Consider the following 22523-nt stretch of genomic DNA (forward strand, 5'->3'; position numbering starts at 1 on the left):
GCCTATCCGGCTGGGGAGCGGTACATCTCCACCACAGAGCACAGGGCACTTGGACTCCGTCCGAGTCAGCCCTTTCAATCAATGTGCTGGAAACCAGAGCTGTGCTTCTAGCTCTCCTAGCCTTTCACCACCTGTTGGCGGACAGGCACATTCGAGTCCAGTCAGACAACGCGACAGCGGTTGCCTACATCAATCACCAAGGCGGGACACGCAGCCGCCTGGCAATGTTGGAGGTCCAACGCATTCTTCAATGGGCGGAGGACTCCAATTCCACCATATCCGCAGTCCACATCCCTGGCGTAGAAAACTGGGAGGCAGATTATCTCAGCCGTCAATCCGTGGACGGTGGCGAGTGGTCCCTGCACCCGGCAGTGTTTCAGTCAATCTGCCGCAAGTGGGGCACTCCGGACGTGGACCTAATGGCATCCCGTCACAACAACAAGGTTCCGGTTTACGTGGCTCGCTCCCACGATCCTCAGGCATTCGCCGCGGACGCTCTGGTTCAAGACTGGTCCCAGTTTCGTCTGTCCTACGTGTTTCCCCCTCTAGCTCTCTTGCCCAGAGTCCTGCGCAAGATCAGAATGGAGGGCCGTCGAGTCATCCTCATTGCACCGGACTGGCCCAGGCGAGCTTGGTATCCGGACCTGCTCCAACTGTCCGTGGAGATGCCGTGGCATCTTCCGGACTGTCCAGACCTGCTCTCGCAAGGTCCGTTTTTCCGCCCGAATTCTGCGGCACTCAAATTGACGGCGTGGCTCTTGAGTCCTGGATTTTGACGGCTTCTGGTATTCCCCCTGAAGTCATCTTCACTATGACTCGAGCCCGTAAGTCTTCCTCCGTCAAGATCTATCACAGGACTTGGAAAATTTTCCTGTCCTGGTGTCGCTCTTCCGGCCATTCTCCTTGGCCATTCTCGTTGCCGACCCTTCTGTCTTTTTTTTACAGTCCGGTCTGCAGCTAGGACTGTCCCTCAACTCTCTCAAGGGACAAGTCTCAGCTCTATCAGTGCTGTTCCAGCGGCGTCTCGCCCGGCTGGCTCAGGTCCGCACCTTCATGCAAGGTGCGTCTCACATCATTCCGCCTTATCGGCGGCCCTTGGATCCCTGGGACCTTAACTTGGTCCTCACGGTATTGCAGAAACCCCCTTTCGAGCCCCTTAGGGAGGTTTCTTTGTATCGTCTTTCTCAAAAGGTGGCCTTTCTAGTTGCCATAACTTCTCTCAGGAGAGTCTCTGATTTGGCTGCGCTCTCCTCGGAGTCACCTTTTTTGGTTTTTCACCAAGACAAGGTAGTTCTCCGTCCGACCCCGGACTTTCTTCCTAAGGTGGTCTCTCCCTTCCACCTTAACCAGGATATTTCCTTGCCTTCCTTCTGTCCGGCCCCTGTTCATTGCTTTGAGAAAGCGCTGCATACTCTAGATCTGGTGTGTGCTCTCCGGATTTATGTGGCTCGCACCGCTGCGCTTAGGCGGTGCACCTCTCTTTTTGTGCTAACCACAGGGCGGCGCAAGGGTCTCTCTGCTTCTAAGCCGACCTTGGCCCGATTAGATCGACCATTTCGGACGCCTACCAGAGTACTCAGGTGCCTCCCCTGCCGGGGATCAAAGCACACTCGACCAGAGCTGTCGGTGCCTCTTGGGCTTTTAGGCACCAGGCTACAGTTCAACAAGTCTGTCAGGCTGCCACTTGGACTAGTATGCATACCTTTTCGAAGCACTACCAAGTGCATGCTCATGCTTCGGCATATGCGAGCTTGGGCAGACGCATCCTTCAGGCGGCTGTTGCCCACTTGTGAAGTTAGGCTCCGCCTACATCTTAGTTTTTTCTGTTTATTCCCACCCAGGGACAGCTTTGGAACGTCCCATGGTCTGGGTCTCCCACAAGAACGATAAAGAAAAAGAGAATTTTGTTACTTACCGTAAATTCTTTTTCTTATAGTTCCGTATTGGGAGACCCAGCTCCCTCCCTGTTGCCTGTTGGCAATTTTCTTCTTCCGTGTGTTATCACCGGCTGTTGTCCTGGACAGAGTCTCCGGTTGTTCCGGTTCTTACTCTGTTCTACTTGTGGGTGGCTATTCTCCTTCAGCTTTTGCACTAAACTGGCTAGGACTGGCTACCAGGGGTTGTATAAGCTCAGAGGGAGGAGCTACACTTTTAAGTGTAGTACTTTGTGTGTCCTCCGGAGGCAGAAGCTAAACACCCATGGTCTGGGTCTCCCAATACGGAACTATAAGAAAAAGAATTTACGGTAAGTAACAAAATTCTCTTTTTTCCTTGCAGATTTTGTTGCTGAAATAAGCAGCATGTAAATTGTTTCTGACCTTTTTTTCTGTGTTTCTGGCATGGTGTGTGAGGCTTTCCGTAGCTCAGTAACCTGGGATCATTATGGTGACAACCAAAGATTGCCATGGCAGCGATTGAGTCCCTGTGATTGCATTATAGGGACCTGATCGCCAGGGAGAGGTAAGTGATCCCTCACCCTGCCTCATGAATGCTGTGATTGAATTGATCGCAGCATTCAGGGGGTTACACTACTGAGAGTGGCACGGGCACTGCTCCGGGCAGTGAGAGCGTCCATCACTGTGGTACAATGTCTGAACCCCCGTGATCACCATAAGGCCGGCTTCTCACTTGCGAGTTTCTCGCAGTAGTGCAATGCGAGAAATTCTCGCATTGGAATCGGACACATGTTAGTGAATGATTCAGCTCGCATTTGCGATTTTTTTTTTTTCTCAGTCCAAATCGGACTGAGAAAAAAATGGCAGCATGCTGCTTTTTTGCGAGTTTCTCACACCATTTTTCTCAATGATTTCCTATGGAAGCGTGTTTAAAGAAGGATCCCACACGCACACCAGCGTTCCAATTTGCGAGTGTGGCAGTAACTTCGCTCATTCAATATTCAAAAGATGAATGTGACATCACATTTCCAAAGGTTAAATAAATGACATGTGTAATCGAATTAATTTAGTTAAAATGTTGCAGGAAACATGCATCTCAATCGCATCACACACGCGAGTCAAATCATTGAATTATTCAAAACAAGCATCGCACTTGTGTTGCACTCTGACCTAACGTGAACTTCAATCAGCCGAGTTTTTTTCAGCCCAGTCGGACCGATTTTACACGCATAGGTGTGTTTCCAGCCTCACTTAAAAAAAAAAAAAAAAGCAGGAAGAACGCAATTTTTTTTTTCTTGCCAAAACATGCTGTTTTATGTGCAGGAAAGAAGCACATTGAAAAGCAACATGGGCACTGCCTAACGATAGTTATCCTCAGTGGTTGTATTTGCTATAAATGGTTCGGCTCTATAGAGGTTCCCCATTGGGTCTCTCTTCTCGATACTTGGTAAGGTCGTATGTGATTGTGAGCTTTATGCCCTTTCTTATGTGTCACAGATCTCTTGCTTTCCTTTCCATTAATAGGTATTTTTCGTTGGTGGCTGGGAAGGATCCAGATGACCTAAATAATCAGTGGTTGGAATGGGAGGCAACCGAGCTTCAGGCAAGTGGCTCACACATAATACACGGCATATAGTTCAGCTTCTCCTATTTCTGTCCTGTAACCTAATCCTCTATGCATTTTATATCCTTAGCCAGTCGTCTCTGCAGCGTTGCATGCAAGTATTGTGCAGGGGAAGAAAAAGGAAGAAACTCTAGCATCTGCTGGCAGGCAACTTGGACACATTTCTCAAAGTCTTGCTAAGAAACCCTATCTTACAGGCGTGAGTACAGCTACGGATTATACTGGAAGTATATGCCGGCCTCTTCTCGCACACCATGTGTATACATCTCGGTTTATTCATCGGTTACTCACATAGTTGTTGATCTAGATGAGATGGTTGAGGTTTAATGTGCAGCTTTCCAGTCACCAGTATTAGATTAGATGTGCCACAACTCCCTCCGGCCCTACAATGGATTTTTGTCTCGTGAGTGACAACGGACGTTTGGCGCACAGCTTGACAGACAACACAACAAGGGATACACCGGGTGCACGTTAACAATGTTGGGCCCTAGCGGTAGTGTGGGGGAAGATGGAACATTTTCATTCCCCTTCAGCTGTAACCTACAATCCTAGCCAGTCCTTATACAGGTTCCGCATCTGTCGCATTATAAGATACCTGAGATCCTGGCAGACCCTGTAATAGCTCTGGCTAGTGAGCTGGAAGGTGAGGGATGCTAGCACCACCACTGCATCAACAAAACACCAAGGGTATGAAAGAAAGACGGAAAAAAAACCAGATTGCTGCAGTCAGCACCAAGACTGCAGCCTAGCCAGCAACTTGTAGAGAGGGTTCCACCAGCTTCTTTGAACTCCAGGGCAAACATCCAAATGAGTAAGAGAATAACCTGCACCCTCTAGTGGGAGCAGAGGGTATATCTAGGGACTGGGAGTGGTCCAAATCGGAAACACCAGGGAAGATAATGAGAATGCTTGCTGGCAAGGAATACTGACATTAACCCACTCCTCCCCAAAGGAAAGGGAATACATTTAATCTGCAATGTTTCAATGCAAAGAGGCTCTGGACCAGAACCTGGCACTAGTCTCTACAACAGAGAGACGACCATGACAGGTTTCCATCCTTTCCTCACTTATATAGCACCATTGTATTCTGCAGCTCTTTACAGACATTATCGCTGTCCCCATTATGGCTCACAATCTAAACTCCCTATCTGTATGTCTTTGGAGTGTGGGAGGAAACCGGAGTACCCAGAGCAAACCCACACAAACACGGGGAGAACATACAAACTCCTTGCAGATGGTGTCCTTGGTGGGATTGAACCCAGGACCCCAGCCCCGTGAAGCCCTCCGCATTGAACCACTTCTATAAAGTGAAACCTACAAATGTCCAATATGACTTTGGTAATTTGCTGATGTCACTCTTTGCTGTTTATAGGATGCAGTGTCTGTTGCTGACATCGTGGTGTGGGGTGCCATTTTTCCTATTATTTCTGATGTGTCTACTCTATCAGGTAGGTTTCATCTGCAAACATTATTTTTTTTAATTAAATGTTTTTTATTAAAGTTTTACAAGTTACAACCAAATAAACATTGGAGGCTACCCAGCCTCTAAACAAACAGACTTGTAGAAAGGAGAGATAATGTCAGATCTGCAGCTCCACACATTCCTAGACAAAAAATTTTAAGTACCATTATTACATTTATCAATTAATCCAGTTAGACTTTTGTTTTTCTTTATGAGTTTTTGCTTTGTTTGGAATTGTACACAGTTAAATGTCATTTTTGATGAAGAATCTAACCTGTTCCCATGCTACTCTCTTCTCCCCAAACCTCCGTCATCATTATAGATAAGTTCTGCAGAAATTTCTCGCCCTTTGCCCCTTGTTATCAATTTAGAGTAAGCCCAATCTAAACCTAATCAGTTCCCTCGAAGCCAACCCTGACCCGTCTATCCATCGTGCCCATATTTTTTCAAATTTGATTACGCCATTTCTTCATCGTTCCTTATGGGAGACCCAGACCATGGGTGTATAGCTTCTGCCTCCGGAGGACACACAAAGTACTACACTAAAAAGTGTAGCTCCTCCCTCCTAGCATATACACCCCCTGGATAACCAAATCTAGCCAGTTCAATGCTTTGTGTTCAGGAGGCACACATCCACACATGCATTCTCATCTGATTTTTGATTTTAAAGAGTTGGAAGAAAAGTGGGTCCAAGCTGGACTCCCGGCATGTCCCTTCTCACCCCACTGTGTCGGCGGTGTTGTTAAGGTTGATTTCAAGGCTGGAGCCTTACATGCCGCGCTCCTTCACCATCACTCGGGCTCTGGCTTGAAGTGGGAGCCAGCACGGTTCTCACTGCTTTGCAGAAGACCGGTCTCCATCCACAGCCCTTTCAGGACCCTGCCGGGCGGAGCACTCATCCCTCAGGGACCTGGCCCTGCGTCTCTCAAGCTAAGTATTTGAGACGTTATTGTCAGGGGGTCCCTTGCATCTTTATTGTTGGGGAGAGTGTGTCAGTTTACTTTGGGACATTTCCGGCCGGTTCTCTGGTTTTCACTTGAGAACCGCGCCGAGGGTGCCTGCGCGCCGGCCGCATTGTAAAATTTAGGCCCCGGCTTCGGCTGCGGCCTACTTTCGTTTTCACTGCCCCTGCATGTCAGTCATGCAGAGGGACAGTGCGGCGCCGCCCAACGGCCGTTCAGCAGAGGGGAGGACACTCCTCTCTGAGGAGATGTTTCCCTCCCCTGTATATCTCCTTGGCCCTCCGGTTCCCGCTCTTGGACTAGGCCCCGCCCCCCCTCCTCACTCCGGCGCCATTTTTTCAGCGTTCTCACACTGATCGGCGCTGGCTGCTGCATCTCTGCATCCTGTCTGGGGGTCCGAGCTGTGGGATCCGGAGGGCACACAAAACGGTCTGGTAAGCCATAACCTCTGGTTGTGGGCCTTCTTATACACTCTCTGGGGGTCATTCTGAAGGAGTGTGTTCTTACTGCAGAGCCCCCACCTCAGCAGCATGTCTCACACTAGGAGCAAGGCTGCAAGGCTGTACTCAATATGCACTGCATGTAAGCTCGTACTGCCTGAACCGAGCACATATCCTCATTGTGATGCCTGCTCTAACATGGTGGTGCCTCAGCCTGGAGTCTCCCCAGTGGTCCCTCAGGCTGCTCCGGCCCCGGTGGCTGAACCCCCGGCTTGGGTAGAATTGTTTTCTAAGTCTATCTCCCAGTCCTTTGCCGACTCCATGGGAGAGTTGTCCCGGACTCTGCTGAGCATGCATCAGCCCCCTTCTCAGGGCGCCTCTGCTGCTACGGCTCGCTCTGCAGAGCTCACAGAGGATTCTTCATCTGTTCCCAGACCCCGTCCTCCCAAAAGGAGACGCAGGGTCCCCTCTCCTTCCTCGTCCCGCGGCTCCGATTCACGAGCCGATTTGCAGGACGAGGAGGATGTCTTTACTGGGGGCTCGGACGCTACCTCCATGTGCCCCATTGATCTGACCGAGGGTGATGCAGATGTTAGTGATTTGATTGCGTCCATTAATTCTGTACTGGACCTCAATCCGCCAGTATCAGAGGAGCAACCCTCTCTGGCAGAAAAGCACCAGTTTACCTTGCCTAAGAGAACAAGGAGTGTGTTCTTTAACCACTCCAGTTTTCAGGCCACTGTGACCAAGCCCAGGGCCTGCCCTGACAAACGCTTCCCAAAGCGTGGTTCTGATGACCGTTTTCCTTTTTCACCAGAGGTGGTCAAGGAGTGGGCTCACTCACCAAAGGTAGACCCTCCGGTGTCTAGACTCTCAGCCCGGACAGTGGTATCTGTGGCTGATGGCACCTCACTTAAGGATCCCACTAACCGCCAGGTTGACCTCCTGGCCAGGTCTGTCTATGAGGCGGCAGGGGCCTCGTTCTCACCATCCTTTGCAGCAGTGTGGGCTCTCAAAGCCATCTCTGCTTCCCTAGAGGAGATGCTTGCCCTCACTAGGGACTTTTCAGCCTACGCCATGTCTGCCATGCTGGAGGCCTCTCACCGCACTGCGGTGGCCTCCGCCAATTCCCTCGCTATCCGCAGGATCTTGTGGCTTCGAGAGTGGAAGGCAGATGCTTCCTCAAAGAAGTACCTTGCTGGGCTCCCATTTGCTGGGTCCAGGCTGTTCGGTGAACAACTGGATGAAATTATTAAGGAGGCTACGGGCGGGAAGAGTACTTCCTTGCCACAGACTAAAACCAGGAAACCTGTCCAGGGCAGGAACCAGTCGAGGTTTCGTTCCTTTCGTTCCTCTATCTGGTCGTCCTCTAAGCCCTCGGCCTCGTCCACTAACTCAGCCAAGGACCAGAAGCCCACCTGGCGCAAGAAGCCGCGTCCACAAAAGTCCGCAGGAGCTGCTGCCACCAACGCAGCCTCCTCTTGACTATCTGGCCGAGCCAGCAACGTCCTTGGTCGGTGGCAGGCTCTCCCACTTTGGCGATGTGTGGTTTCAACACGTCTCCGACCAGTGGGTGCGGGATATCATCTCCCACGGCTACAGGATAGAGTTCTCTTCCAGCCCGCCAAACAGATTTTTTCTGTCAACTCCCCCCTGCTCCAAGGCCGCCGCCTTCTCTCAGGCCGTGGCATCCTTGCAGGCCAACGGAGTAATTGTACCGGTTCCCGCCAGGGAACGGTTCAGAGGTTTCTACTCAAATCTCTTCCTAGTCCCCAAAAAGGACGGTTCCTTCCGGCCCAGCCTGGATCTCAAGCTTCTCAACAAGCATGTTCAGGTGCGGCATTTTCGCATGGAGTCTCTGCGATCAGTCATTGCCTCAATGACCCAAGGAGATTTCCTGGCATCCATCGACATCAGAGATGCCTATCTGCATGTGCCAATTGCAGTTTCACACCAGCGTTGGCTACGTTTTGCAATCGGAGAGGAACATTTCCAATTCGTGGCTCTCCCCTTCGGGTTAGCCACGGCCCCTCGAGTATTCACCAAGGTCATGGCAGCAGTGGTTGCGGTTCTGCACCTCCAGGGGTTGGAAGTAATTCCTTACCTGGACGACCTTCTAGTCAAGGCTTCATCCAGTGCAGACTGTCAGCGGAGTGTCTCGCTCACTCTCGCCACTCTTGTTCAATTCGGGTGGCTTGTCAATCTGCCCAAGTCCACTCTGACCCCGACCCAAAAACTCACGTACCTAGGGATGCAATTCGAGACTCTGCCAGCACTTGTCAAGTTGCCCTTAGTCAAACAGCAGTCCCTCCATCTGGCGGTGCGCTCTCTGTTGAGGCCCCGCCGTCATTCCATCAGGCACCTTATGCAGGTGCTGGGTCAGATGGTGGCGTCAATGGAAGCGGTTCCCTTTGCCCAGTTCCATCTGCGTCCTCTGCAGCTGGACATTATCCGCTGTTGGGACAAGCGGACTTCTTCCTTGCACAGGTTGGTGGCTCTGTCGCCACAGACCAGGAGCTCTCTTCAGTGGTGGCTTCGGCCCCTCTCTCTGTCTCAGGGACGCTCCTTCCTGACCCCGTCCTGGGTGATCCTCACCACGGATGCCAGTCTATCTGGCTGGGGAGCAGTATTTCTCCACCACCGAGCACAGGGCACTTGGACTCCGTCCGAATCAGCCCTCTCGATCAATGTGCTGGAGATCAGAGCTGTGCTCCTAGCTCTCGTAGCCTTTCACCACCTGTTGGCGGGCAAGCACATTCGAGTCCAGTCAGACAATGCGACAGCAGTTGCCTACATCAATCACCAGGGCGGGACTCGCAGCCGCCTGGCAATGTTGGAAGTTCAATGCATCCTTCAGTGGACGGAGGACTCCAAGTCCACCATATCCGCAGTCCATATCCCAGGCGTGGAAAACTGGGAGGCAGATTATCTCAGCCGTCAAACCATGGACAGCGGCGAGTGGGCTCTGCATCCGGCAGTGTTCCGGTCGATCTGCCGCAAGTGGGGCACTCCGGAAGTGGATCTAATGGCATCCCGGCACAACAACAAGGTCCCGGTTTACATGGCTCGCTCCCACGATCCTCAGGCCTTTGCAGCGGACGCGCTGGTTCAGGATTGGTCCCAGTTCCGTCTGTCTTACGTGTTTCCCCCTCTAGCTCTCTTGCCCAGAGTCCTGCGCAAGATCAGAATGGAGGGCCGTCGGGTCATACTCATTGCTCCAGACTGGCCCAGGCGAGCTTGGTACCCAGACCTGCTCCGTCTGTCCGTAGAGGTGCCGTGGCATCTCCCGGACCGCCCAGACCTTCTCTCTCAAGGTCCGTTTTTCCGCCAGAATTCTGCAGCTCTCAGATTGACGGCGTGTCTCTTGAGTCCTGGATCCTGACGGCTTCCGGCATTCCTCCCGAAGTCATCTCCACTATGACTCAGGCTCGGAAGTCTTCCTCGGCAAAAATTTACCACAGGACTTGGAGAATTTTCCTGTCCTGGTGTCGTTCTTCCGGCCATGCCCCTTGGCCTTTTTCCTTGCCGACCATCCTGTTCTTTCTTCAGTCCGGTCTGCAGCTAGGACTATCCCTCAATTCCCTTAAGGGACAGGTCTCGGCTCTGTCAGTGTTGTTCCAGCGGCGTATCGCCCGACTGGCTCAGGTGCGCACCTTCATGCAGGGCGCATCTCACATCATTCCACCTTACCGGCGGCCTTTGGATCCCTGGGACCTTAATCTGGTCCTCACGGCCTTACAGAAACCCCCCTTTGAGCCTCTTAGGGAGGTTTCTTTGTTTCGACTTTCACAGAAAGTCGTCTTTCTGGTGGCCATAACTTTTCTCAGGAGAGTCTCTGATTTGGCTGCGCTCTCTTCGGAGTCACCTTTTTTGGTTTTTCATCAAGACAAGGTGGTTCTCCGTCCGACTCCGGACTTTCTCCCTAAGGTGGTGTCTCCTTTCCACCTTAACCAGGACATTTCATTGCCTTCCTTTTGTCCGGCTCCTGTTCATCGCTTTGAGAAAGCGCTGCATACTTTAGATCTGGTGCGGGCACTCCGGATCTATGTGTCACGCACCGCTGTTCTTAGGCGGTGCACCTCTCTTTTTGTGCTGACCACAGGTCAGCACAAGGGTCTCTCGGCTTCTAAACCGACCCTAGCTCGTTGGATTAGGTCGGCCATATCCGATGCCTACCAGTGTACTCAGGTGCCTCCCCCGCCGGGGATCAAGGCACACTCGACCAGAGCTGTCGGTGCCTCTTGGGCTTTCAGGCACCAGGCTACGGCTCAGCAGGTCTGTCAGGCTGCCACTTGGTCTAGTCTGCACACCTTTTCGAAGCACTACCAAGTGCATGCTCATGCTTCGGCAGATGCGAGCTTGGGCAGACGCATCCTTCAGGCGGCTGTCGCCCATTTGTGAAGTTAGGTTTTGCCTACTTCTCAGTTTTCTGTTTATTCCCACCCATGGACTGCTTTGAGACGTCCCATGGTCTGGGTCTCCCATAAGGAACGATGAAGAAAAGGAGAATTTTGTTACTTACCGTAAATTCTTTTTCTTATAGTTCCGACATGGGAGACCCAGCACCCTCCCTGTTGCCTGTTGGCAGTTTTCTTGTTCCGTGTGTTTTCACCTGCTGTTGTTGTAGACAGAGGTTCCGGTTGTTCCGGGTTTTGCTCTATCTCTACTTGTGGGTGGATGTCCTCCTTCAGCTTTTGCACTAAACTGGCTAGATTTGGTTATCCAGGGGGTGTATATGCTAGGAGGGAGGAGCTACACTTTTAGTGTAGTACTTTGTGTGTCCTCTGGAGGCAGAAGCTATACACCCAATGTCTGGGTCTCCCAATACGGAACTATAAGAAAAATAATTTACGGTAAGTAAACAAAATTCTCCTTTTCTTTTTTGACATATTCAGATATTGTAGGACTGTGGTCTGAGATCCAGTGTTGAGCGATTAGTTTCCTGGCAATATATAATAGTCTAGATACGGCCACTTTGCCTTCCTCCTCCAAAGGTAAATCCTCCACGTATCCCAGAATACATACAAAAGGAGTTAAGCTCGTCTCTATCGTATATACTCTATCGATTATTTCTGTCACCTCACTCCAGTAATGTTCAATATCAGGACACCACCACATCATATGTAATAGATCTGCGGAAGATATTTTGCATCGCGGGCAGAAGGGGGTCAGTTCTAACTCCACTATCAAAGAGGAATCTAGGAGTGCGATATACTTGGTGAATAACGTACAGGTGATCTGTAAACATTATTAATCCGTTTTTGGAATAGCAATGAACTAAGAAGCTAATGTGCCTAACAAATGGGTAATGAGCAACTTCTACTGCAGTGAAGTCACCTGGAGAAGTCACATGGCCACCACTATTGTGCCTTATGGGCACAGAGACCACAGCTCTACGTTGGTTTTGGGCAGCCAGAGGTCATGTTCTGAGCTTTTGGGGTAAAGCATGAAGGCTTGTTACAGACTTATGTCGCACAACAAAAGCCAAGTTGGTAAGTTATTGGTTTAGTGCAGCGCTTGGCTATCTCTGGCAGTCCCATAGTCAATGCATGGCATGAAGGTGTGCCTCACCGACCTCCACTCAGATGGAGCAATATAGAGACCTTTTCTTAGGCCTGTGCCACACTCACGTTAAAATAACACACGTGCTGTGAGACACTTTTTTTCCCTGCATGTTGCGTTAGGTAAGTACGTTTCTCCGGTACGTGCGGTCCACGTGTGTTCTCAGTGTGCTATCCGCAATAGCACATGGAGAACCGGTAATTTTACTACTCACGTGGTCCTTGCTGCTGTCCAGGGTTCTGATCTTCGGCTCCAGCCCCGCCCACTCCCCGCTGCTGCTGCTTCCGGCCGAGCGGAGGGGTGGAGATTAGCGCCTGTGACAGCATGCCCACCTCCATAACACGCTCATAACGAGCGGCGGCCGGCAGCAACTGTTTGGAGCGGAAGATTCTGCAGTGCTGAAGGAGGTGAGTATGTGTTTTTTTTATTTTAAAATAATGACACGTGTTTCTCCGGCGCGTGTCACACGGGACCGCATCCACACTACATCCGTGTGGTACGGGTGTGGGGCGTGTGACACCCGTGCGGCCAGAGAATACGTGGACATGTCAGCGTGCGAAACACACGGACACACGTAAGTACGGAACGGACACACTTTCCGTTCCAAAAGACTTACGTGTGTCCAAACAGTTATGAAATCATATGTCCACGTGTGTACGTGCCTCTGGTACGTGAAAAAAATTCCAAATACGTACCGGAGGCACGTGAGTGTGGCACAGGCCTTAGGGGTGAATATGGGTCCAAGAGGTGAGACCCCAAGAAAACCCTTCATAGGAATAACTTACTAAACCTTTAAGGGCCCTTTAACCTCTTTCTGACTTGGCTATTTTTCACTTTTTTCCCCCCGTCTCTTCCAAGAGCCATATCTTTTTTTATTTTTCCATCAACCTAGCCATGTCAGGGCTTGTTTTTTTAAGAACGAGTTTGATTGACACCATTCATTTTATCATGTAATACACAGGAAAGTGGGGAAAAAATTCCAAGTGCTTTGAAAAGTTTAAAAAAAAAAAAAAAAAAAAGTGACATTTCACAATGGTTTTTAGAGTTTATTTTCCATGTTCACTATATGACACAGCCGACCTGGAAACATGATTCTTCAGGTCAGTGCAATTCGGGTCCTTGTGATCGCATTACAGGTACCCGATCGCCATGGGAGAGGTAAGCGATTTCTCTCCCTGCCTCCTGAATGCTGCGATCGCATTGATCGCAGCAATCAGGGGATTAAACTGCCAGGAGCGGCCTAGGCACTGCTCCGGACACTGAGAGCTGGGTCCCAGCTGTAACATCAGCCAGAGATCCGGCGGCGATTGAGGGGGTTCAGCGCAGGAACCCCCACCATCGCCATGACTAAAAAAAAGAAAGAAAAAACATGAAAAAGCTATAAAAAATGCATGGCTTTTGCAGCTGCTTTTGTCCTGCCAAACATGCTTTTTTATGTGCAGAAAATCTGCACACAAAAAAGCAACTTGTGAACGTAGCCTTATAGATCATGGCAGGAAGCCCATTTCTGTCTAATACTTCTTTATGTATACCCGGTTTTGTAATCAGCCTATGCACACTACCCAACTACCGTATTTTTCGGACTATAAGACGCACCGGACCATAAAATACATCCTGGTTTTAGAGGAGGAAAATAGGAAAATAAAATTTTAAGCAAAAAATGTTGTCATGACACACTGTTATGGGGCGACGATCTGCTGCTGACACTGTTAGGCTATGTGCGCACACTGCGTCTTTTTGACGCTGCGTTTTTGTGCGTTTTTGGCCGCTAAAAACGCACAAAAACGCACCTGCGTCGAAAAAACGCATCAAAAAACGGTTTTTTGGTGCGTTTGGTGCGTTTTTGGCTGCGTTTTGCTGCGTTTTTGATCTCTGCGTTTTTCCAATGCATTGCATGGGGTGAAAACGCGGAAAAACGCAGGAAAGAACTGACATGTCCATTTTTTTTTCTTAACTCAAAAACGCAGGTAAAAAAAACAGATGTGTGCGGACAGCAAAAATGAAAAATCATAGACTTTGCTGGGGAAGCAAAGTCCTGCAGTTTTGAGGCCAAAAACGCACCCGAAAAACGCGCAATAACGCCGCGAAAAACGCACTGTGCGCACATAGCCTTATGGGGGTAATGTCCCCAAATTCTCTACTAAGGTATCCCATCCTGGTAATGATCCTCCTGCCTTGTATATATACCCATCCTGGTATATGCCCTCATCTTGGTATATTCCCCCATCCTGCAATATACCCCCATCCTGCTATATACTCCATCTTGGTATATAGCCTGCATCCTGTGGCACACAAAAAAAATAAATGTTTATACTCACCTTTCCTGACTCCCTGCAGCATCGCTCGTCCTCTTGTCTGAGCCAGCAAAAGCGCCGCTGACCTGTCTGGAGCCGTTCCCCTGCAGCATCGCGATGTCCTTCTGTCTGCCGCCCGCTGATGTGTGTAGAGAGCAGTGAGCACAGGGATGACGTCATCGCTGTGCGCACCGCTAGTCTCCACACAGCAGCGGCCGGCAGGCAGGAGGACATCGCGATGCTGCATTCAACAGTGACGGGTGAGTATACCGTACTTATTCAATGCACCCCGCGCTGATGATGATGCGCAGGGAGCAGTGAATACAGCCGCACATGATCACTCCAGGCTGTAGTTGCCAGGTTTGATCATGCGGGCCGACTCGTTACTATGCGCTCCCCCCGCCCATCATCCTGCCCAACTGTCTGTGCCGGCTTCAGTGCTGAGAGATGATGGGCGGGAGGATGCATACATATGAAATGAGCGGGCCCATGTGATGACTGCAGGCGCTGCTACAGCCTGCGCATGCCGCTGATGACCCGCTCCACGGCAGCACCCTCATTACCGGAAGCCATACCCTAAATTCAGACTATACGACGCACCCCCAACTTTCTCCCAAATTTGGGGGGAAAAAAGTGCGTCTTACAATCTGAAAAATACAGTAGTTTCTTTATAGTGACTGTATATATGAAGATCAGTCATGTAGCGATTTTCTGCAGTGATTTTCTCTTATGGAAGGTTCGGTGACCTATTTACCTAGTCTCAGTATTTACGTACTTATGTGACTCCTTGTCAGAGGGTTTGACCAGTGATTTTCCTTTTGCAGAAGATTTGGCTTCATTAAAGAATTGGTTTACAAAGGTGACGGAGTTGGAGCCATGTCAAAAAGCTGCTGAGTCCATTCTCAAAGGCCAAGGACCTTCCGTATTTAAAGCTTATCTTCAGAAACTGCCCGCGCCTGTTCCCCCAATTGACACATCTGCCTGCAATGAACAGGAGGTTAGTATCTAAAAAGTTGTCGAGTTTTTTTCTGTGAGCTCATTGTTCAACGTGAATTATTAAGTAATCATGCAGTGGCATGCAACCGTTTGAGCACCCCTGGTCAAGTGTACTGATATTCTGAACAATTAAGCAAGCAAGTTGAAGATGAAATTATCTGTAAAAGCCATAAAGTTAAGGATAACACATATCCTCTACATTTTAGACAAAATATATATATATTTTTACATTTTTAAATTCACAACAAAAAATAAGGTTGGCCAAGGCAAAATATTGGGTACCCTGCATGGTTAGTACCCTGCAGCCACCCCCTTTGGCAAGTATTAAAGCTTGTAAATGTTTTTTGTAGCCAGCCAAGAGTCTTTCAATTCTTGTTTGAGGGATTTTCATGCTTTCTTCCTTGGAAAAGTCGTCTTGTTCTGTAAGATTCCTGGGTCCTCTTGCCTGCACTGCTCTTTTGCGGTCTAGCCACAGATTTTCAATGATGTTCAGATCAGGGGACTGTGAGGGCCATTGTAAAATCTTCAGCTTGTACCTTTTGACATAGGCTAATGTGGATTTTGAATTTTGTAGGATCCTTATCCATTTGTAGAAGTCATCCTCTTTTCAACTTCAGCTTTTTTTTTACAGATGGTGTTATGTTTGCTTGAAGAGTTTGTTGAAATGTTCCCAGTTCCATTGGATAGAACACAACCCAAAGCATGATTAATCCACCCCCATGCTTAATGGTTGTCGAGAAGTTCTTGTCATGACATTCTGTCTCCTTTTTTTCCCCAAACATTTGGTTTGATCATTGTGGCCAAAGAGTTCTATTTTAACCTCATCAGTTAACACGACTTGTTTCCAAAATACATCAGTCTTGTTTATATGTTATTTTGCATACTTCTGATGCTAAATGTCATGGTTGGGACGCAGGAGAGGTTTTCTTCAGATGACTCTTCCATGAAGGCCATTTTTCTGTAGGTGTCTCTGAACAAGTAGAACAATGTACCACAACTCCAAAGTCGGCTAAATCTTCCTGAAGGACTTTTGCAGTGAAGTGAAGGTTCTGATTTGCCACTCTAGCAATCCTACGAGCAGCTCTCACAGAAATTTTGCTTGGTTTTCCAGACCTTATCCTGACCTCCACTGTTTCTGTAAGTGCCATTTCTAAATTACTTTTCAAACTGAGGAAAGGGCAACTTGAAACGCTTTGCTATTTTCTTCTAGCTTTCTTCTGCTTTGTGGGCCTTCACCATTTTGATTTTCTTCATCGTTCCTTATGGGAGACCCAGACCATGGGTGTATAGCTACTGCCTCCGGAGGACACACAAAGTACTACACTCAAAACGTGTAGCTCCTCCCTCCGGGCTATATACACCCCCTGGATGACAATCTAACCAGTTCAATGCTTTGTGTTCAGGAGGTCACACACACATGCATTCTCTGATTTTTAATTTTTAAGATTTTTGATTTCAAAGATATGGAAGAAAAGCGGGTCCAGTCTGGACTCCCGGCATGTCCCTTCTCACACCACTGTGTCGGCGGTGCTGTTAAGGTTGACTTTACAAGGCTGGAGCCTTCACATGCCGTGCTCCTTCACCATCCTCTGAGGCTCTGGCTTGAAGTGGGAGTCATCACGGTCCTCTCTGCTTTGCAGGAGACCGGTCTCCATCCGCAGCCCTGTCAGGATCCTGCCGGACGGAGCTTTTAACCCACCCCCCAGGGACCTGGCCCTGCGTCTCAAAAGCTAAGTATTGAGACGTTTTTCAGGGGTCCCGGGTACATTTATTAAGGGGAGAGTGTGTCTTTTGACTTTGCTGTGAATTCCGGCCGGTTCTCTGGGTTTTTCCTGAGAACCGCGCCGAGGGTGCCTGCTTGTCGGCCGCATGTAAAAATCTAGGCCCCGGCTTCAGTTGCGGCTTAGTTTTGGTTTCAGTCCCTCTGCATGTCAGTTTTGCAGGGGAACAGTGCGGCGCCGCCCACCGGCCGTTCAGCAGAGGGGAGGACACTCCTCTCTGAGGAGATGTTTCCCTCCCCTGTATCTCTCCTTGGCCCTCCGGATTCCCGCTCTTGGGCTAATCCCCGCCCCCCTCCTCACTCCAGCGCCATTTTATCAGCGTTCTCACACTGATCGGCGCTGGCTGCTGCAGCTGCTGCATCCACTGGGGGTCCGAGCTGTGGAATCCGGAGGGCACACAAAAACCGGTCTGGTAAGCCACAACCTCTGGTTGTGGGCTTTATTATACACTCTCAGGGGGTCATTCTAAAGGAGTGTATTCTTTACTGCAGAGCCTCCACCTCAGCAGCATGTCTGTCACTAGGAGCAAGTCTGCTAAGCTGTACTCTATATGCACTGCATGTAAGCTCATTCTGTCTGAACCGACCACATATCCACATTGTGATGCCTGCTCTAACATGGTGGTGCCTCAGCCTGGAGCCTCTTCAAGGGTCCCCCCGGCTGCTCCGGCCCCGGTGGCTGAACCCCCGGCTTGGGTAGCATCTTTTTCCAGAGCTATTTCCCAGTCTTTTGCCGACTCCATGGGACAGCTGTCCCGGTCTCTGCTGACCATGCATCAGCCCCCTTCTCATGGTGCCTCTGCTGCTCCGAGCTCTGCAGAGCTCTCAGAGCATGTTTTAGGACCCCGTCCCCCTAAACGGAGACGCAGGGACCCTTCTCCTTCCTCGTCCCACGGCTCTGATTCACGAGCTGAGGTGCAGGGCGAGGAGGATACTTTTACTGTGGGCTCAGTCCCCAAAGGTGGACCCTCCGGTGTCTAGAATCTCAGCCCGGACAGTCGTATCTGTGGCCGATGGCACCTCTCTTAAGGATCCCACTGACCGCCAGGTTGACCTTCTGGCCAAATCTGTAAATGAGGCGGCAGGAGCCTCGTTCTCCCCGTCTTTTGCAGCAGTGTGGGCTCTTAAGGCAGTCTCTGCCTCTCTGGCGGAGATACATTCCCTCGCCAGGGACTCTATACCCGAGATGGTTGCCTTAACTTCACAGGCTTCGGCCTTTTCATCCTACGCCATGTCTGCCATTCTAGAGGCTTCTCACCGCATGGCGGTGGCTTCCGCTAATTCTCTCGCGATCCGCAGGATCTTGTGGCTTCGAGAGTGGAAAGCAGACGCTTCTTCAAAGAAGTACCTTGCTGGGCTCCCCTTTGCTGGGTCCCGGCTGTTCGGTGAACAACTGGATGAAATTATTAAGGAAGCTACTGGTGGGAAGAGTACTTCCTTGCCTCAAACTAAAACCAGGAAACCTGTCCAGGGCAGGAACCAGTCGAGGTTTCGTTCCTTTCGTTCCTCTATCTGGTCATCCTCTAAGCCCTCAGCTTCGTCCACTACCTCAGCCAAGGATCGTAAACCGAACTGGCGCGCGAAGCCGCGTCCTCAGAAGAACGGAGGAGCCGCTGCCACTAAGGCAGCCTCCTCTTGACTATCTGGCTGCGCCAGCAACGTCCTTGGTCGGTGGCAGGCTCTCCCACTTTGGCGACGTGTGGTTTCAACACGTCTCCGATCAGTGGGTGTGGGATATCATCTCCCACGGCTACAGGATAGAATTTTCTTCCAGCCCGCCAAACAGATTTTTTCTGTCCACTCCCCCCTGCTCCAAAGCCGCCGCCTTCTCACAGGCCGTGGCATCCTTGCAGGCCAACGGTGTAATTGTTCCGGTTCCCGCCCGGGAACGGTTCAGAGGTTTCTACTCAAACCTCTTCCTAGTCCCCAAGAAGGACGGTTCCTTCCGGCCCATCCTGGATCTCAAGCTTCTCAACAAGCATGTTCAGGTGCGGCGCTTTGGCATGGAATCTCTGAGATCGGTCATTGCCTCAATGACCCAAGGAGATTTTCTAGCATCCATCGACATCAGAGATGCCTATCTGCATGTGCCTATTGCGGTTTCACACCAGCGTTGGCTACGCTTTGCAATCGGAGAGGAACATTTCCAATTCGTGGCTCTCCCCTTCGGGTTAGCCACGGCCCCTCGTGTTTTCACCAAGGTCATGGCAGCAGTGGTTGCGGTCCTGCATCTCCAGGGGTTGGCAGTAATCCCCTACCTGGACGACCTTCTAGTCAAGGCCTCATCCAGTGCAGACTGCCAGCGGAGTGTCTCGCTCACTCTCGCCACGCTTGTTCAATTCGGGTGGCTTGTCAATCTGCCCAAGTCCACTCTGACCCCGACCCAGGAACTTACGTACCTAGGGATGCAATTCGAGACTCTGCCGGCACTTGTGAAGCTGCCCTTAGTCAAACAGCAGTCCCTTCATCTGGCGGTGCGCTCTCTGTTGCAGCCCCGCCGTCATTCCATCAGGCACCTCATGCAGGTGCTGGGTCAGATGGTGGCGTCAATGGAAGCGGTTCCCTTTGCCCAGTTCCATCTGCGTCCCCTGCAGCTGGACATTCTCCGCTGTTGGGACAAGCAGACCTTTTCCTTGCACAGGCTAGTGGCTCTGTCGCCGCAGACCAGGAGCTCTCTTCAGTGGTGGCTTCGGCCCCTCTCTCTGTCACAGGGACGCTTCTTCCTGACTCCGTCCTGGGTGATCCTCACCACGGATGCCAGCCTCTCCGGCTGGGGAGCAGTATTTCTCCACCACCGAGCACAGGGCACTTGGACTCCGTCCGAATCAGCCCTCTCGATCAATGTGCTGGAAATCAGGGCTGTTCTTCCAGCTCTCGTAGCCTTTCACCACCTGTTGGCGGGCAAGCACATTCGAGTCCAGTCGGACAACGCGACAGCGGTTGCCTACATCAATCACCAGGGCGGGACTCGCAGCCGCCTGGCGATGTTGGAAGTTCAACGAATCCTTCAGTGGACGGAGGACTCCAAGTCCACCATATCCGCAGTCCACATCCCAGGCGTAGAAAACTGGGAGGCAGATTATCTCAGCCGTCAAACCGTGGACAGCGGCGAGTGGGCCCTGCATCCGGCAGTGTTCAGGTCAATCTGCCGCAAGTGGGGCACTCCGGAAGTGGATCTAATGGCATCCCGGCACAACAACAAGGTCCCGGTTTATGTGGCTCGCTCCCACGATCCTCAGGCCTTCGCAGCGGACGCGCTGGTTCAAGATTGGTCTCAGTTCCGTCTGGCCTATGTGTTTCCCCCTCTAGCTCTCTTGCCCAGGGTTCTGCGCAAGATCAGAATGGAGGGCCGTCGGGTCATCCTCATTGCTCCGGACTGGCCCAGGCGAGCTTGGTACCCAGATCTGCTCCGTCTGTCCGTAGAAATGCCGTGGCATCTCCCGGACCGCCCAGACCTTCTCTCTCAAGGTCCGTTTTTCCGCCAGAATTCTGCGGCTTTCAAATTGACGGCGTGGCTCTTGAGTCCTGGATCCTGACGGCTTCAGGCATTCCTTCTGAGGTCATCTCCACTATGACTCAGGCTCGGAAGTCTTCCTCGGCCAAGATTTACCACAGGACTTGGAAGATTTTCCTGTCCTGGTGTCGCTCTTATGGCCATGCTCCATGGCCGTTCTCTTTGCCGACCATCCTGTCCTTTCTACAGTCCGGTCTGCAGCTAGGACTGTCCCTCAATTCCCTCAAGGGACAGGTGTCGGCTCTGTCGGTATTATTCCAGCGGCGTATCGCCCGACTGGCTCAGGTGCGCACCTTCATGCAGGGCGCATCTCACATCATTCCTCCTTACCGGCGGCCTTTGGATCCCTGGGATCTTAATCTGGTCCTCACGGCCTTACAGAAACCCCCCTTTGAGCCTCTTAGGGAGGTTCCCTTGTTTAGACTTTCACAGAAAGTGGTTTTTCTAGTAGCCATAACTTCTCTCAGGAGAGTCTCTGATTTGGCTGCGCTCTCTTCGGAGTCACCTTTTTTTGTGTTTCACCAAGACAAGGTGGTTCTCCGTCCGACTCCGGATTTTCTCCCTAAGGTGGTGTCTTCTTTCCACCTTAACCAGGACATTTCATTGCCTTCCCTTTGTCCGGCCCCTGTGCATCGCTTTGAGAAGGCGTTGCATACCTTGGATTTGGTGCGGGCGCTCCGAATCTATGTGTCACGCACCGCCGCTTTTAGGCGGTGCACCTCACTTTTTGTGCTAACCATGGGTCAGCGCAAGGGTCTCTTGGCTTCTAAACCGACCCTAGCTCGTTGGATTAGGTCGGCCATCTCTGATGCCTACCAGTGTTCTCAGGTGCCCCCACCGCCAGGGATTAAGGCGCACTCGACCAGAGCTGTCGGTGCCTCCTGGGCTTTCAGGCACCAGGCTACGGCTCAGCAGGTTTGTCAGGCTGCCACTTGGTCTAGTCTGCACACCTTTTCGAAGCACTACCAAGTGCATGCTCATGCTTCGGCAGATGCGAGCTTGGGCAGACGCATCCTTCAGGCGGCTGTCGCCCATTTGTGAAGTTAGGTTTTGCCTACTTCTCAGTTTGGTTTATTTCCCACCCATGGACTGCTTTGAGACGTCCCATGGTCTGGGTCTCCCATAAGGAACGATGAAGAAAAAGAGAATTTTTAAATTCTTAAATTAAATTCTTTTTCTTATAGTTCCGACATGGGAGACCCAGCACCCTCCCTGTTGCCTGTTGGCAGTTCTTGTTCCGTGTGTTTCACCGGCTGTTGTTGTAGACAGAGGTTCCGGTTTTTCCGAGTTTTACTCTATCTCTACTTATGGGTGGATGTCCTCCTTCAGCTTTTGCACTGAACTGGTTAGATTGTCATCCAGGGGGTGTATATAGCCCGGAGGGAGGAGCTACACGTTTTGAGTGTAGTACTTTGTGTGTCCTCCGGAGGCAGTAGCTATACACCCATGGTCTGGGTCTCCCATGTCGGAACTATAAGAAAAAGAATTTACGGTAAGTAAACAAAATTCTCTTTTTCAGAGTGCTAGGCAGCTGCTTTGAAAAACCCATGGCTGTTGTTTTATTTGCACAAGGTTAGAGGAAGCTGGGTTTTTATAAAGCTGTGAAATTTGCATCACCTGCCCTTTCCTAACTATGATAATGAACAAGCCACAAACCTAACAGGCTAATTAAGGTCTGAAATGATAGTCAAAGTTATCTGAGCACACAAATCTCCAAGGGTGCTCAAACTTTTGCATTGGCCCATTTTCATTTTTGTAGTTTTTAAAATGTTAAAGATGACAATATTTTTTTTTTGTTCTTGCCTAAAATATAAAGGAAATGTGTCATCTTTTAACTTTATGCCTTTTAGAGATCATTTCATTTTCAACTTGATTAACTGTTCACAATAACAGTAATTTTGACCAGTGGTTCTAAAACTTCTGCATAGCACTGTATCTCAAGGGGTTGACAGAGATATTAACATTGATGACCTATCCTTAGGATAGGTCATGAA

At 50.4% G+C, this 22523-nt stretch overlaps 1 protein-coding gene across 2 annotated transcripts in view; it reads left to right on the plus strand.

Moving 5' to 3' along the window:
* The window catches only part of MARS1 (methionyl-tRNA synthetase 1), a 126838-nt gene that overhangs the window by 17879 nt on the left and 86436 nt on the right, over window positions 1-22523 (plus strand). For both annotated transcript variants that reach the window (XM_075337076.1, XM_075337077.1), the window contains exons 3-6: window positions 3420-3498; window positions 3590-3718; window positions 4892-4967; window positions 15064-15236. In XM_075337076.1, coding sequence (XP_075193191.1) covers window positions 3420-3498; window positions 3590-3718; window positions 4892-4967; window positions 15064-15236 — 457 coding nt within the window. The remainder of the gene's footprint in view (window positions 1-3419; window positions 3499-3589; window positions 3719-4891; window positions 4968-15063; window positions 15237-22523) is intronic.

This window comes from Anomaloglossus baeobatrachus, chromosome 2, assembly GCF_048569485.1.
Source record: "Anomaloglossus baeobatrachus isolate aAnoBae1 chromosome 2, aAnoBae1.hap1, whole genome shotgun sequence".
NCBI classification, from domain to species: domain Eukaryota; kingdom Metazoa; phylum Chordata; class Amphibia; order Anura; family Aromobatidae; genus Anomaloglossus; species Anomaloglossus baeobatrachus.